This window comes from Cyanistes caeruleus, chromosome 27 (genome assembly GCF_971803275.1).
Source record: "Cyanistes caeruleus chromosome 27, bCyaCae1.hap1.1, whole genome shotgun sequence".
In the NCBI taxonomy this organism is placed as follows: domain Eukaryota; kingdom Metazoa; phylum Chordata; class Aves; order Passeriformes; family Paridae; genus Cyanistes; species Cyanistes caeruleus.
The window spans coordinates 3,329,912-3,344,060 of NC_141727.1; the positions used below are offsets into that span (position 1 = coordinate 3,329,912).

General features: G+C 42.9%; 1 protein-coding gene and 1 long non-coding RNA gene across 4 annotated transcripts in view; one reads left to right on the forward strand and one right to left on the reverse strand.

Moving 5' to 3' along the window:
- Window positions 1–14,149, reverse strand: part of LOC111939977 (uncharacterized) — a 32,431-nt gene that overhangs the window by 2,273 nt on the left and 16,009 nt on the right. The window lies entirely within an intron of this gene.
- Window positions 5,868–13,328, forward strand: KRT20 (keratin 20). Its single transcript, XM_023942467.2, has 8 exons — window positions 5,868–9,421; window positions 10,182–10,264; window positions 10,470–10,626; window positions 11,125–11,286; window positions 11,368–11,493; window positions 11,638–11,858; window positions 12,419–12,459; window positions 13,106–13,328. The coding sequence occupies exons 1-8, from the start codon at window positions 8,804–8,806 to the stop codon at window positions 13,201–13,203; spliced, it is 1,506 nt and encodes a 501-aa protein (XP_023798235.2). The 5' UTR covers window positions 5,868–8,803; the 3' UTR covers window positions 13,204–13,328.

Consider the following 14,149-nt stretch of genomic DNA (forward strand, 5'->3'; position numbering starts at 1 on the left):
ATGCCCGAGTCAGCAGCAGACAGCAGCGAGACCCTGACAGCAATAGAGCTATGCAAAGATAAAATCTGGGCAAGGAGAAGAGAAAAACCATTAGGATGTTTAGATGAGGAAGGGTGTAAGGCAGAAGGAAGAAAGACCAAATGGAATATAATGAGTGTGTCAGGGATTTGCATTCCAAAGTCACCGTCTGCGTGTCCAGGGCAGTCTCGCATTCATGAGCGACATTGTCATCGTGTTCCGTCATCCCCACACACCACGGACTCTCACAAAAGGGCTCCTGTTACCTGCTTTGCTTTGAAACAGGGCTCACAAAGGAAAGGGGAAATCTCAAAGGAAATGCAGATTAAACTGAACAAAGTCCACTTCTGTCATACTGTGTTCTGCTACTGGCATGTTCCAACCAGTTCCTGATCCCCCCTTGCCCCCCGCAGCCCAACTCTCCACCCTTGTTGCACAAAGAGATCCCAAAAGCATTGGATGGATTACCTAATGGTTTCTTTAAACTGGGTAAAACTTGTAATACAGGATTAGTAACTCCTGGATAATTAAGAGTGTCCTTCCTTATGGCTTACCAGATCTAACAAGCCAGACCTGGTGTTTGCAGCATCTGGACAAAATGTGTCCAGGTCTTCTTTTCTGTGTTATTTAAAGATATGTTCATTTATCAGATTTACATAGCTGAGCCACATTGCTGTGACACAAATAATTATAAAAGCTTCTAAGTAGCCCCTTATTTCTACATCAAAGGAAAGTATGTGCTTTGTGCTGGGTTATTGTGCTGAACTACAAGAAAGAAGGAAAAGCAAATAATTGAAGTGCCTTATGGAACACGCCTGCCCTTATTTCACATTCCCGAGCAAGTCTCTGGCTTTACTCTGCCCTGGTGTCCCCTCACCATGCAGAGGTGACACCTGCTCCCCATGCCTTGTGTCACACTCAGCTGTGGTCTGAGAGGGGCTGGATAAGAGGCAGCAGAATTCCTGTTCTTCTCTGCTGAGAGGCAGCAGAATTCCCACTCCACTCCACCACTACAGCTCACAGCACCATGCTCACAATTAGTCCTTAAACTTAAAATAGGCGTTACACCATATTCTGTTTGTTTCTGGTAAAAAATGCTTATTTCTGGAGAACCTTTCACAGCTTCAGATTGCTCTGTACAACTGCAGATCTCCTTTGTGTTGAACAGCTCGTGACACTGTGTCACCAGCCATGTGTGCCCGGTACCTGGTGGTTACTCATTACCTCTGAATTTGTGCTCTGGTGGATAAGCTATGCATTCCTAAATGTATTTAGGGTGGGTCTGCACCCTAAATAATAAATAATGATGCTAATATTTACCACTTGCATGCACTGTTAACATCACATTCTCACACCACGCTGAGAGATGAAGTCAGGGAGATAATGAATGGGGGCAGTATTATCATTCCCATTTTATTGCCTGAGAAATTGGAAAAAGAGATGACATAAATCGCTCAGGGCTGCAAAGAAAGTCACTGAGAGCCACTAAATTAGAATCCGTCACTTCACAGCTTCTACTTAGCCCAGTTATTAGATAATACAACTTCCCAAAGAGCCATTTCCCACTCACAGCAATCCTGTCAGTGTCTGATGGCTCGGAAGAGAAAAAGCCCTTGATTCATTCCAAGTGTTTATGGCTGGTCAGGACCCTGCACATACTCTGATGATGTTCTTCAATGCACCTGTGCCAACAGCCCGACTGAAATGAGTCCTGTGCAGAACGCTGTGCTGGCAGCTCTGGCAGCTTTGTAGTATTTGGGAGACTTTAAGAGCACAGGTGGTGCTGTTTCTGATTTCAGGACTGTGATGATGTATGGCTTGAAAAATGACTTTGTTAATTCATTGTATTGAAACTGATTGAACTCTGCCAGCTCATATTTGTTCTCCTTCAGTATTCCATACACACAGAAGTGCCATTTTGACATGAAGAAAGTGATGGACCCAGGCACAAAGAAAGTGCAATTTGAAAAATATGAAGTATCACTAAAAACAACACTCACCAAGTGAATAAACTTTATTTCCCATAAACGGAAAAGGATAGCAAAGAAACATGAGCAGGAGAGAACAGCATTTCTCAGTCTAAGTGAATGATGCAACAATACTTCTGCAAACCAACAAGATACAGGAACTCAGCCTATAAAAGGAGGCTGAAACCATCAGCGTTCACAACCGGCTCCTCGCAGTTTCACCTGCCATTTAAGGTAGTCCTGCATGGAATAATCCTCAGCATGATTTCCAAGAGCCTTGACTGCACTCCAGCCTGGGCATGAGTCACAGCTCATTTCACTTGTAGAAATGTTAAAACTTATTAAGGTGTATTACAATAGGCAGCTTTGGTAAGTGAAGTGTTGATCCCCTGGAAGAAGTGTGCGATGAGGTAATGCAGTCATGGTTTGTGCTATTAATCACACATTCTTCTGGGGAGCTGGCCCCACACTGCTGGGGTTCAGCCTTATTTATCAACAGCCACATCTGTAGAACGAAAATTTTTGCTTTCTGACTTCCTGGTTAATGCAGATGCAAAATTAACAAAGTCATTTCAGAAACAGAAGAAAAGAAATCTCGCCTTTATAGCACTGCTAAGCCCACGGGTTCTATGGATTATTGAAGCAGAGAGAATAGGTAGAAGAGCCGGTAAAACATTTCACAATGTCCACACCCTGACCTATAAAGGTTTCTAAAGTTTTGCTAGGAGATGCCTGTTCCTGTGTATGAATCATTTAGAAAAAGGACGAATCTATAAACAGAGAAGCAAGGAAGGAATAATGCTGGAGAGGGCTGCACCCCCTGATCCCCCATTTCATGCATTATACAGCAAAAGCATCTTAATTATTGACTCTACCTGGATGTTTGGCTTGGTGAAATCCCAACTAAAGTTTTACCATGTGTTGTTTCCTCATCATTCCACCCTCTGTAAAATTTTTGATTCTTTTCAAGCTGTACTTTTATGATATCTTTAATTGTGTGACTATACTGAAATGACCTACTTGAGCCCCTGACCTAGGACTGGCACAAACCAATTGTCTGTAAAAATATTCCATGAAGCAGAAGTACCGGTGTCAGACAGTTTGGAGTGTCCCTATGGCAGGAGGTGAGAAATATGACCTAATGGTGAGGCAGGTGCAGGGCTGCTTCTTCTGGACATGTTAATTTGCTTTTTGAATGGCTGAATATGCATCAGAACCTTAAAGGCACAAAATCATCACACCAGCTGTGGTAAAGACACTTTCAATAACTATATAGACTTCGGGGGTAAATTTTTTTGGCTTTCCAATGTCCTAAGGACAAGTCCAAAGGAGTCAATGTGACGGGTTGTAATTAGGCTCTATAGAAAGCAACAAAAATGAGGAATATAATTTGGAAAAATGTGCTTCAATTAAGAGGCATAATTAGCTGGAGCAGGCAGGGAAATGGAGAAACAAACAGGCTGAAGTAGCTACTAAGTACAGTTTTTCCTTGGAACAGAAGTTAAAGGTGTGCTGCCTTTAGAGAAGTACCAGCTTTGGCTCAGCTCTGCACCCCTGAACCAATATATGAGAAAATAAAACACTGAGTGCATCAAACAAAAAACTGGGAGTGACTCTTGCCAGAACGATTTCAAAGCAGGAAATCTGTAACACTGTTGCAAGCAGACAGAAATTGTGATATTAAAGTTACTCTGTGCAGGAAAGAAAACACATTCTTATGTCTTATTAATGAGAACAATGACTAATTTTTGAAAGCCATTCCAGCACCCAGGCTCTGCTGCCAGGTTAATCTCACAAGAGACAGTCTCAAGACATTCTGAGAATGTATCCTCTGCTATTGTACAAAACAAAAACCTTAAAAACACAACCAAATAAACCTTTTCTTTAATGTCTACAGCCTATTGCTGCCTAAAAATTGAGATACTCAAGCATCAGCCATATAAAAGGGTGTAATTCAAAAGGATAATGAACACTCCTTATTCTCAAAGACTAATTTAGAATTTAGAAAGATAGCCCATTCTTCTTGCCATTGCTTCCAAACCCACTCCATACAAAGCACTGAACTCCTTAATTATGGCTGATGGCTCTGAAGAGAAATATTCCTCTAAACGTTTGGCCACAAGAGCGACAAGAAACTAAATTTCCTGTGGGCCAGGAAAGCGTATAATATGAGATATTTTGTTATGTAATCCGTAAATTTTATTCTCTCGTTGAAGTTCCGCACGGATTGTCCCGCGGTGCTCAGCACGGGGAGGGCTGGGGCAGCTCCGTTCTGAAGGCCGGTGGTGGCCTCTAGTGACAACCTGGCAGATCCGCACGGAGCCCGGTGCCTGTCCCTGCTCCTGCCGCTCCTCGGGGGCTCCTGCGGCTGGGGAACAACTTCTAACCGGAAATTTCTGCTGCAGTATTTGTGCAATGAACCTTATTAACAGCTCCAGAATTGTTCCAGGGGGGTATGGAGACGGATTTTCGGCCTGTTTCCTTTATTTGGTTTTTTGGTATGTGCTTTCCTGACACAGATCTTGAGCCTGGGAGGGTATTTTGGGTTCCAAGCAGCCCGCAGATTGCTCCTGTACAAACTCTAGGAGGGGGCTGCCGTGGGATCGCTGGGATGCGCTGAAAGGATCATAATCCAGAACAGTCCCCAGACAAGAAACTGCAGCTGTGCCTCTGCCTAGGCACCTCCTGGCATTATGAGTGCAATTTTACCCCGGGGAAAAATTGAGTTTTTCTTCTGATTTGGGAGCTCCAAGCGTAACACAAGTGAGCTCCCCAGAACCTCAAGAACTTTTTTTTAAAGTTAGACAAAAAGTCTACACAATATGACACACATGATACGTGTTTATACATATTTTTTAGTGTACAATCAGTGTGTACCTATACTTGCACAGGGCCATGAAAATTGTACTTGCCTCCTGAATCACAGAAATATACAATATTTTTTACTACTCCAGCATTATGGAACTGAGAGAGTCAGTAGGCTGAAATTCTCTCCAGTTCACTGGTTTTCTCATTCCCCTGACACTTCAGTTGCGCAGGGTTTTTCCAAGGGAGAGAGATCTGCCAGCAGTCCTGGCAGATTAAGAGCTGATCTTAATGGCACTTTTGGGGAAGAAAAAAGAGAAGGTTCGTTTGTGTGGCCTGGAGCTGTTTTTGTTGGCACTGAGATCTGATTCTGCTCAAGGAGAGCAGCCGAGACAGGAAAGGCAGCTCCTGACTTTCATTTTCCACCTGTGGCTGGGGAGGGATGGAACCCACACACTGCCTCACACACCACTCCAGGAGCTGGAACACCTCTCTAAGTACCATAAATATGCAATGTTTTAACTTACCCCTCTGGTCAAAGCTCCAGGCAGAAAGAAATAAGGTGCAGTGGTTTGGTGATTGAGATATTTTCATTGGACAAAAGATAAAAAGGAGAGGGAAATGAGGGGGGGGAAAAATACATGAGACAGACAGTGTAAGATCTTGAGCTGCAAATGTTCAGGGTTTAGGTGAATCCAGCTGAGTTGGTGACATCATCCAGAACCTTCCTCTGATCCCATTCAGCAAAGCACAAAACACCTTGCTTTGCTCTTTGGAGAGAGTAGGCTTCACGGTCATTGGCATTAACAGGAGGCGCAAAGCTAAGTGCAAAGAAGTTAAGAAAAGAAGGAGGGGAATATCTCAGACCCAGAAATGCTGAATATTGGAATAAGGCTGGAACATTGAACACAGAATGCATCTTTCCTGAATGCACTTTGCACAGCGATGTCCTTTCAGGACTTCAGTGTAGATCTTCCAGAATCAAACTCTTATGATGCTAAACCCAAACACAGGGACCAACAAAAGGGTGTTGAATTTCACTCCTAGAATGGATCATCTCTACAGACTGAATTAAAAACTTTGCTTTATTTCAGTCTCTATGTCAGCCAAAAGAAAAGCATCTGTTCTACCTAAAGGCAGCAAAAACGCAGACCCACAGCTGGGTGTGTCTTTTTTCCTTGAACTCTCCAGACTGGTTGCCCATGGCTGGTTAGCACAGGTGAGTCAGATGGAATGGCATCCACATTATCAGAGCCCTGCAGAACTTATCTCCATGGCCCTCTAATGCACATTAAACTTCTGTCACACAGGTGACATTTCTTCATGAAATCAAACAATTCATTAGTGTTGCTATAAATGTTTTATTATGTCTATAGGCAATCTACTCTGACCAAGCACGTCACTGAAGGGAAGTGCTACCCTTGAACCCACAGACTGTCCTCTACAGCTCCCACATTTGAGTCTGGAGCTGAAACTGCTCTGCTGAGCTAAAGCAGCAGCAAACTGTTAATGCTGACCAAAACTGCAGTAATGGACAAAACACGTCTAGGTTGCCCAATATCTATTTAGATAACTTATTCTCCCAACCAGTAAAATAAAATAAATAAAAATTAGGCAGCCCGTGTTCTTGCAGATTAATTCCTGGGCATAGTCCAGGGGTGGAGGACACGATAGCCACTCCCAGCTGATGCCTTGAGGAGTCCATTGCCCTCCAGCCCAGCTGGTGCCTTGCCCTCCTGTCACTGCCATGGCTGCAGCTTCACAGCTCCCTCTGGCAGTTTCCAGTCATTGATACAACCAGTTGTGACACATGTCATGGAAAAAAGTGTACTGGACCAAAACCAGGAGCAAACCCCACCTCTGATGTGAATCTATCCTAATCCTAGCAAGTATTCTTGCAAATATTCTAGATTTTGGGGGAGGATAGAAGCATATATAAAATTATAAGACCAGAGAAATTGTCAGTAAACAATTGAGGGATAAGAATAAAAAGAACACTAAGAAAATTCTGTCTTGCATCTTTTCACGTTGGGTTTGCACGATGCCATTGCTTCTTGCTTCCTCTTGCATACATGTTGGATGCTTCTGCTGAATAGTCATGAGGAAAATAATTGCTGGAGGTTCAGCTTGAACAAAAGCAGCAGAGCCATGACACAAGGCAAATCTGATCTAAGTCTGATGCTCACCTTACTTCAGATCACTGACTTCTTTTTTCATTTCCTCACTAAATGAAAAAATAGAACCTCCAAATGATGTTTAGAAAAAAATATCACCAAGGTAACATGGAAACTAATTTTAATACTGAGAAGACAAAGCAGAATGTTTGCTCTTAAATAGAGTGACACACAATCCTGCAGAGATCTAGGCAGTGAGATATAGAGCCAAGGGATGTAGGAACAGCAGGATCTCTTCTGTACTCCTCCTACAGTCTAAAGATATAGACTCTGCTCTATTAAAATGAGTAATTCTTACTCAGCCCAAATAATTTCAATAATTTCAAAAAATAGCACACCCTGAATGTCTCTAATGACACATCAAATATGGCCAGCGTACTTTGGTTTTACATCTCATAAAGGTTTTTTTATTACGAGTTGCACCCAAAGAAGTTCAAGGTCCAAAGACACTCCACAGCATCCTCCTAGGAAAAAAAAAAATAAAAATCCTGCCCTGCACACTGATTGCTTTGATTTGGAAGCTGTGTTTCCAGAACAGCCAAGTACAACAGTTTAACTCTGCCTTGAGCCACGACCAGCTAGACTAATCCCTAGCACAGTAACTTAAAAACTTGGCAGTACTGATTCCCTAATATATTGGGCATTCTCTAATATCCAACTGTTCCGGGTTGGGTGCTCTCAGAAAGCTGAAGGTGCCTCCAAAACACAGTTCAATGCCTCAAAAGCTCCATGTCTCACCAATTTCCTTGCCCCAAGGTGGGAGATGAGTACATAGAGCAGCTGCTCTCACTAGCCAAGCCATGTGTGTTCATTGTTCTACCTGACATCAGTAACACACATAAGCACTGTCAATGCGATGCCCCAGGAGCTACACCTCCACACTGTCCCAACACACACCTGACACCTGCTCTCCTGCAGCACTAACAACCCCTCAGGTAATGCCATCAGGTCCTTCCCTTGCTTTACAAATTCTCCATGCACTTTCTGTCTCAAGTACAGCACAGTCAGTCCAGGAGCCTCCCCCACACCATCAGCTGTAGGATTGTTGAGTCTCTTCATACCATGGAAAGGCAGCTGGTTTCCTGTTAATGACCACAGCCCCTGGGTTGGGGACAGACCCCTCAGCGTGGCACTTGTTAGCTGGTTGTTTCTGATGAGGCAGGAGGGCAACTTGTTTTGCTTCAACTTCAGCCACACAGGAGGGCTGGAGGCTCATTCTGCTGGAAGCTGGAACTCAACACTTCCTGCCACTCTATGGACCTCAGCATCTCACATGTGAAACACAGTGGGCTCTGAGGGTTTCCAATATTCTCATTCCTCCTACCTCACTTAAGGACAAAGAAATACCCTTCCCACTCAATCTCAGCTGTACTGAAAGCTTGAATTCCACTTGCAAGGGTTTTCTAATACCAGATGAATGCATATTCAATGCAAACTGATGGCAACAGCCTCCACTCTTCACTGGCAGTGCAGATGTTGGTTTGTGTTTTCTATGAAATGAATTCACACAGTAGTAAGGCTGCCTTCTTTCTAATAATTTATACACTGTTCTAGACTGTCCTGAGGCCCAAGTTATTGCTTACTCAACAGAAATATAAATATTTTAAGTCTCTTGTCACATACAGGCAACTCACATTTTAAATTCATGCACTGCGTAGGGGGCTTAGAACCTACTCATTTGTTCCAAAGGGCTACAGAGCAGGTTGGCTGCAGGTACATGGTTATAAATGATTCAACAGATCATTTTTTGTTTATCTGTTATACAAAATAACAAAGCAAGTAAACTACCCGGGGAGTGTTCCTCAAACACAGATGAACAGATGAGAATCCCTTCAAATTATGGGGAGGGGGAGCAATATCCTGTGTGCTCTTTGTGCTGATACCAGTGACACTCTGTGTCAACATAGGTGGGGTTTCCAGGCACTGTGCTTCCTCTTGGACCTGTATAAAGGTGCAGAGTGCACACTCAGCTGCTCACTGCTGTCTCTCTCCGTGCTGATTTACCTGCTTCAGTCCAGAAGACAAAGAGCACAAATGGCATTCTCCACCCGCAGCATCCAGTGGAGTACGGGCAGCCGTGTCCAGCCCTCTGCACCCAGTGTCAGTAGTGTGACCTCCAGGAAAATGTCCATCCAGAAGATCCAGGCACCCAGTGTCTACGGGGGAGCTGGGGGCTATGGCACCCGCATATCAACCAGCACCAGCTCTGGCCAAGGCCTTGGAGGGAGCCTCCAGCTCAGCATCACTGGGAGCGATGTGCTGCTGGCTGGCAGCGAAAAATCAACTATGCAAAACCTGAACGATCGCTTGGCTGCGTACCTGGAGAGGGTGCGCTCACTGGAGAAGTCAAACTCCCTGATTGAGATGCAGATCAGGGAATGGTACGAAAAGAACACCGTAAGCACAGGGCAGGACTACAGCTCCTACTTCAAAACAATTGAAGAGCTCCGAAATAAGGTAAGAGATCCTAGAGTCCTCCATAAATATAGGAATTGCAATCATCAGTGAGATAGAGAATAATCTGTTGTAGAAAATGTACTTTTCCAAATTGTAATTGGCCTAGATGGGAAGAAGTTTATTTTTGATCAGCTAGAAATAGGTGACAGATCATTTGCAATGCCAGATATATATCTGCAGTTGTGAATAATCTCATACCTGAAAAATTTGTGATTCAAAATTAATTAGTTCTATGATATTTGTCTTAGATGGCTTTAATTAGAGAAAGTATTAATGGTAATCTACATATTTAAATATAGTTTAGCAATAGTGTATTTCAAAGTGTTTTTTTCAGAAAAGAAGAGCAAACACTCAGAATAAAATTAAAGACCACTATTTAAAATAGTAAATTACCACTGGAAACAATAAAATATTCCAAACAATCAACTGAAAGGCTTGTCAAATCATGTTTCCAGAACTTCCTTCAGTCTTTTCCCTTTTATTTTTTATCAGTTCTACTTCTCAACATCTAAAAGCAGATCCCTTCAGAGAGCAGTTCATCCCAACTATTTGATATTCTTATTTTATGGCAGGACAACTTGTCTTTTGGACATCCCTAATTATTTTCATGCACTTCAAATGGATTTTAGCTTAAAGCCAGCAGACCAACAGACAGCTGAAGTGAAGGAGGATGAAGCCCACTAACAGTATGCATTCCCAGGAAAAGATCAAGTGTAAATTTCTATGCAAAGTTTCATTGCTTGTCCACCATTCCCTTTAGATTTCTGCTGCCCAGATGGAAAATTCCAGGCTTGTCCTGCAGATCGACAATGCCAAGCTGGCTGCTGATGACTTTAGGCTGAAGTAAGTTCCAGGATTTTATATCAATTCTCTTTCATGCTCCCCTTATTTAGGAAAGCTTCCACTTACTGGAACTGATGCCAAGGAGTGAACATTTTCCAGCTTTAAGTTTAATGAAAATTTCACAATGACTGTGGTAGTTAGTGATTCTAACATTTACTCCAAACTGTTGCATTCCAATGATGACAAAAGGCACTGCATTGTACAGGTTTGAGAACGAACACCTGCTCAAGCAGAGCGTGGAGAGTGACATCACCGGACTGCTCCGTGTCCGTGATGACCTGACTCTGACAAATGCTGACCTGGAGTCCCAGATTGAGAATCTAACAGAGGAACTTGTTTTCCTTAAGAAGAACCACGAGGAGGTGAGAGCAGCTGACCACTGCCAGGGAAAGGGGTTTTGAGTGGCAAACACAACCTCACTAGGGAACATTTCTATCCTTCCTGGAAGCAGCGTAACCATACGTGGCCCTAAGGGACATTCAAGCTGTCAGGAATCGAGGGCTGAACACTCCTCCATTCCAGAAATGGAGGAGCGAAGGTATCCTCTAAGAAAAATGTATGATTCAGGAATTGCTACCTCAAAAAGTATGCGAATGGGAGCCATAACTTCTGCCCTCATTCCACAGGTTCAGTTTTGAGGAAATAATTTTTATGATACATTTATCTATGATATAACATTTATTGCCATAAAGTAAGCAAACTGTTCCAAGATGAAGTGCACTAAACAGTATTTACAAAGTGATTAAGTTGTCTTGCCCCAAGCTACTATTAAGGATTAGTCCTAGATGTTGAGTTTGTGTCCAGTGCCCAAGAGTGCCAGCTGCCAGCAGCCAGTGCTAACACAGTCCCCATTGCTGCAGGACCGTGACAGGCTGCGCAAAGAGGCGAGCGGCTCTGTGAACGTGGCAGTGGATGCTGCTCCTGGCATTGATCTCGCAGCTATTATGGAAAACATGAGAAAGCAATATGAAGAAATGGCAGAAAAGAACCGCCAAGAAGCCAAAGAACATTTTGAAAAGCAGGTAAAGTCAACTGCTTAAACACCAGTAAGAACCTCGGTCATGCCTGGCTGCAGTTCACAGTCCCTCCATTCCTCATTCCAGACAGTAGAACTGAACCAGGAAGTTGCCCTCAATGTTGAACGGCTGGAGGTCCAAAGGAAAGAGATCACGGAACGGAGACAGGTCTATCAGAACCTGGAGCTGGAATTACAGTCCCTGCTGACCATGGTAAATAACAAAAAGCAAAATAAGCACTGTGGATAGCAGGGAGTTACACAGATAAATAGAGGAATGAGGGGCAATCAAAATGTTATTTCAACAGAAAAATGTATCCTCTAAATAATATGTCACTGTTCTTCCCATGGACTATAGAAACGGACCCTGGAAGGCTCTGTGGCTGAAACAGAAGCACGGTACAGTTACCAGCTTGACCAGATACAGGGAGCAATTTCCAGTCTGGAGGCTCAGCTGAGGCAGCTCCGAGCTGACATGGAAGCTCAGAACAATGAGTACAGCACCCTGCTGGATGTCAAGACTCGCTTGGAGATGGAGATCGCCACGTACCGCCGGCTGCTAGAGGGAGAGGAAAGCGGGTGAGCACACACATGGCCTTGCATTTTGGTTTGGGTTTTGTGTCAGATCTGCCTCTTTCCAGCTGCTTTGGGGTGGGCAAGCCCATTGCCCAGTTCTCAGCCACACAATCAGAGCAGGTTGCTGTTCAGGCTGGGCTGCTAAGGCTGCTGTGGAATTTTGAGGTGGGCTCTCCCAGCCTACAGACTGTCACTCTGTGAGCTGGGGAGTCAGGTAGATGTTTACATGCCAGGAACAACACTAATGCAGTTTTCTATCAACCTGTCCACGTGGGTTAAGCAAAGAGTGGAACTTCCCTCCAGATTCTACCTGTTCAGGAACTAGATTGGGTGTACCTGTGTGAGGTGAAGTCCTGGCATTGCAGATTAATTGCACCTACAGCTTATGCTTAACAAGTTTCACTTTAACTGAGAGAACTCATTTTACAGAGTTATCTCCTGACTAAATGTCTTGATGAAAGGGGATTAGCTGTCCTGATCAAACACATAGGAAATGCACAAGGATGTTTCTTCAATACATGAGTTGCCATATATTTACATGTTCTAATTTCTAATTTGAACAGGCATTTGGAAGTGATAACATCGACAACAGAGACTGAAAAAGGTATGTCCCACCAACTTCCTTCAGTTTGGATGGCTGCCTATTGAAATACTATGGAATGAAGTAGCCTTATATAAAACAACAGCTTCAGAGCAGGCAATCAGCCAGTGGAATATCACATCAAGAAAGTAATCAACTGTATGGGGACTATACAAACCTGAGTTTATATATACAATCAGGTGCCCAGTGTAAAATCACAGACTCACCCATTCTGTGATTCTGTGAGTCATCAGAGAGCCAAAAGAACAACAGAGAATTACTGAATTCCCCTCTGGAGAGCTGCAGAAGCATGTGCTTCTCCCTACTGGCTGCACAGGGAGACTGAGGCTCCTAAGTAACATATCCAGTTTCATAGCAAAAATTTCCAATTTGGTGTAAGTCTATTCCAAGGCTTTATGTCTACAAGTCAGTGCTAAACTGAAGCAAAACTATCACGAGCACTAGAGAGTTACTGAACACAGTGTCCACTACAGTCTATGGGCAACATACTCAATATCCAAAAGAGCAGCACACTGCAAAAGTTTGCCTCAAGGACCTGAGGACTGAAGATGCATTTTGATATTTCCTCATTGACTGCTACTACTGCAGCAATATTACTCTGTCAGTGAACTTTGTATTAAATTACTTCTCTTTTCAATTTCCTTAACAGAATCAAGTAAATTTAAGAAGATCAAGACAATAGTTGAGGAGGTGGTTGATGGCAAGATTGTCTCCTCTCAGGTCAAAGAGATTGAAGAAAAGATGTAAATGGCACCAGCAGAAAAGATGCCTCTGAGTTCCCTGGAGCAGATGCCAAAAATAAAAGATTTATAAAGAATCTTATCTAATTCACCCTAAACACCAGAAGGATTAAAAAACATCAAAATATCAAATATTTTGTTGTTGTTACTGTTTTTGTGGGGGAGCATTAATAAAATTCTGTAAGTCAAAACATAGAAGACTTTGGGTTAACTTACATAGTGACTAAGTACCTTGATGAAAAAAAATCAAATCAGCCTGATATGAATGTATAATTGCTTCCAACACAGATAAAAATGGAAGTATTAGGTTTTAAAATGCATTAAGACATCAGTTCAGCACACCTTTTCTGAATGTGAACTCCCACTCAAACATAAAGCAGCTTCACTTCATTAAAACCTGATTTTCAAATAATTATGAAGTGTCAATTTGCTTTTCATAATATATTAACATGAAAAAATAAATTGAAGAAGCCTTTTTGATATTTTTCACATTCTGTGAATGATTATATCACCAGGGACTACAGCAAGCCAAGATATTTTATCAAGAAGAATATATTTGAAATGATCTCCCTCTCTCTCAAACCTTTCTGTGCCAATAACGTTCCCTGTCCCATACGGAGGCCCCTGTGCCACACCTGGATTCTCAGTCCCAGAAGTTTACATTTTCCTCTTGAGAACATAAACACACAAAGCTCTTCCCTATGAAACCTCACCTGTCCAGAGCTATGTACTGAACATAAACAGCTGCCAAAGAATTAATCCTCTGCTTTCACTGCCCCGAGTCACTGAGACCAGGCTATCAGCTCATTTCCACAGAAATGCTTTACTTACACCTTTGATCTTCCGCTCTTTTATGCCCCAAAAGCACCCCATGCTCCTGGGTGTGGATAAATCAAAAATTAACGCATTTAAATTGACAAATCCAATGATATAATTAAGTCAGGACAAAGGAA

Excerpts from the sequence above, each read along its gene's own strand:
- KRT20 (XM_023942467.2), top strand. The coding sequence starts at position 8,804 with ATGGGGAGGGGGAGCAATATCCTGTGTGCTCTTTGTGCTGATACCAGT. Across the intron at positions 11,859-12,418 it reads CTAGAGGGAGAGGAAAGCGG|GCATTTGGAAGTGATAACAT; the intron begins GTGAGCACACAC and ends TAATTTGAACAG. Across the intron at positions 12,460-13,105 it reads GACAACAGAGACTGAAAAAG|AATCAAGTAAATTTAAGAAG; the intron begins GTATGTCCCACC and ends TTTCCTTAACAG.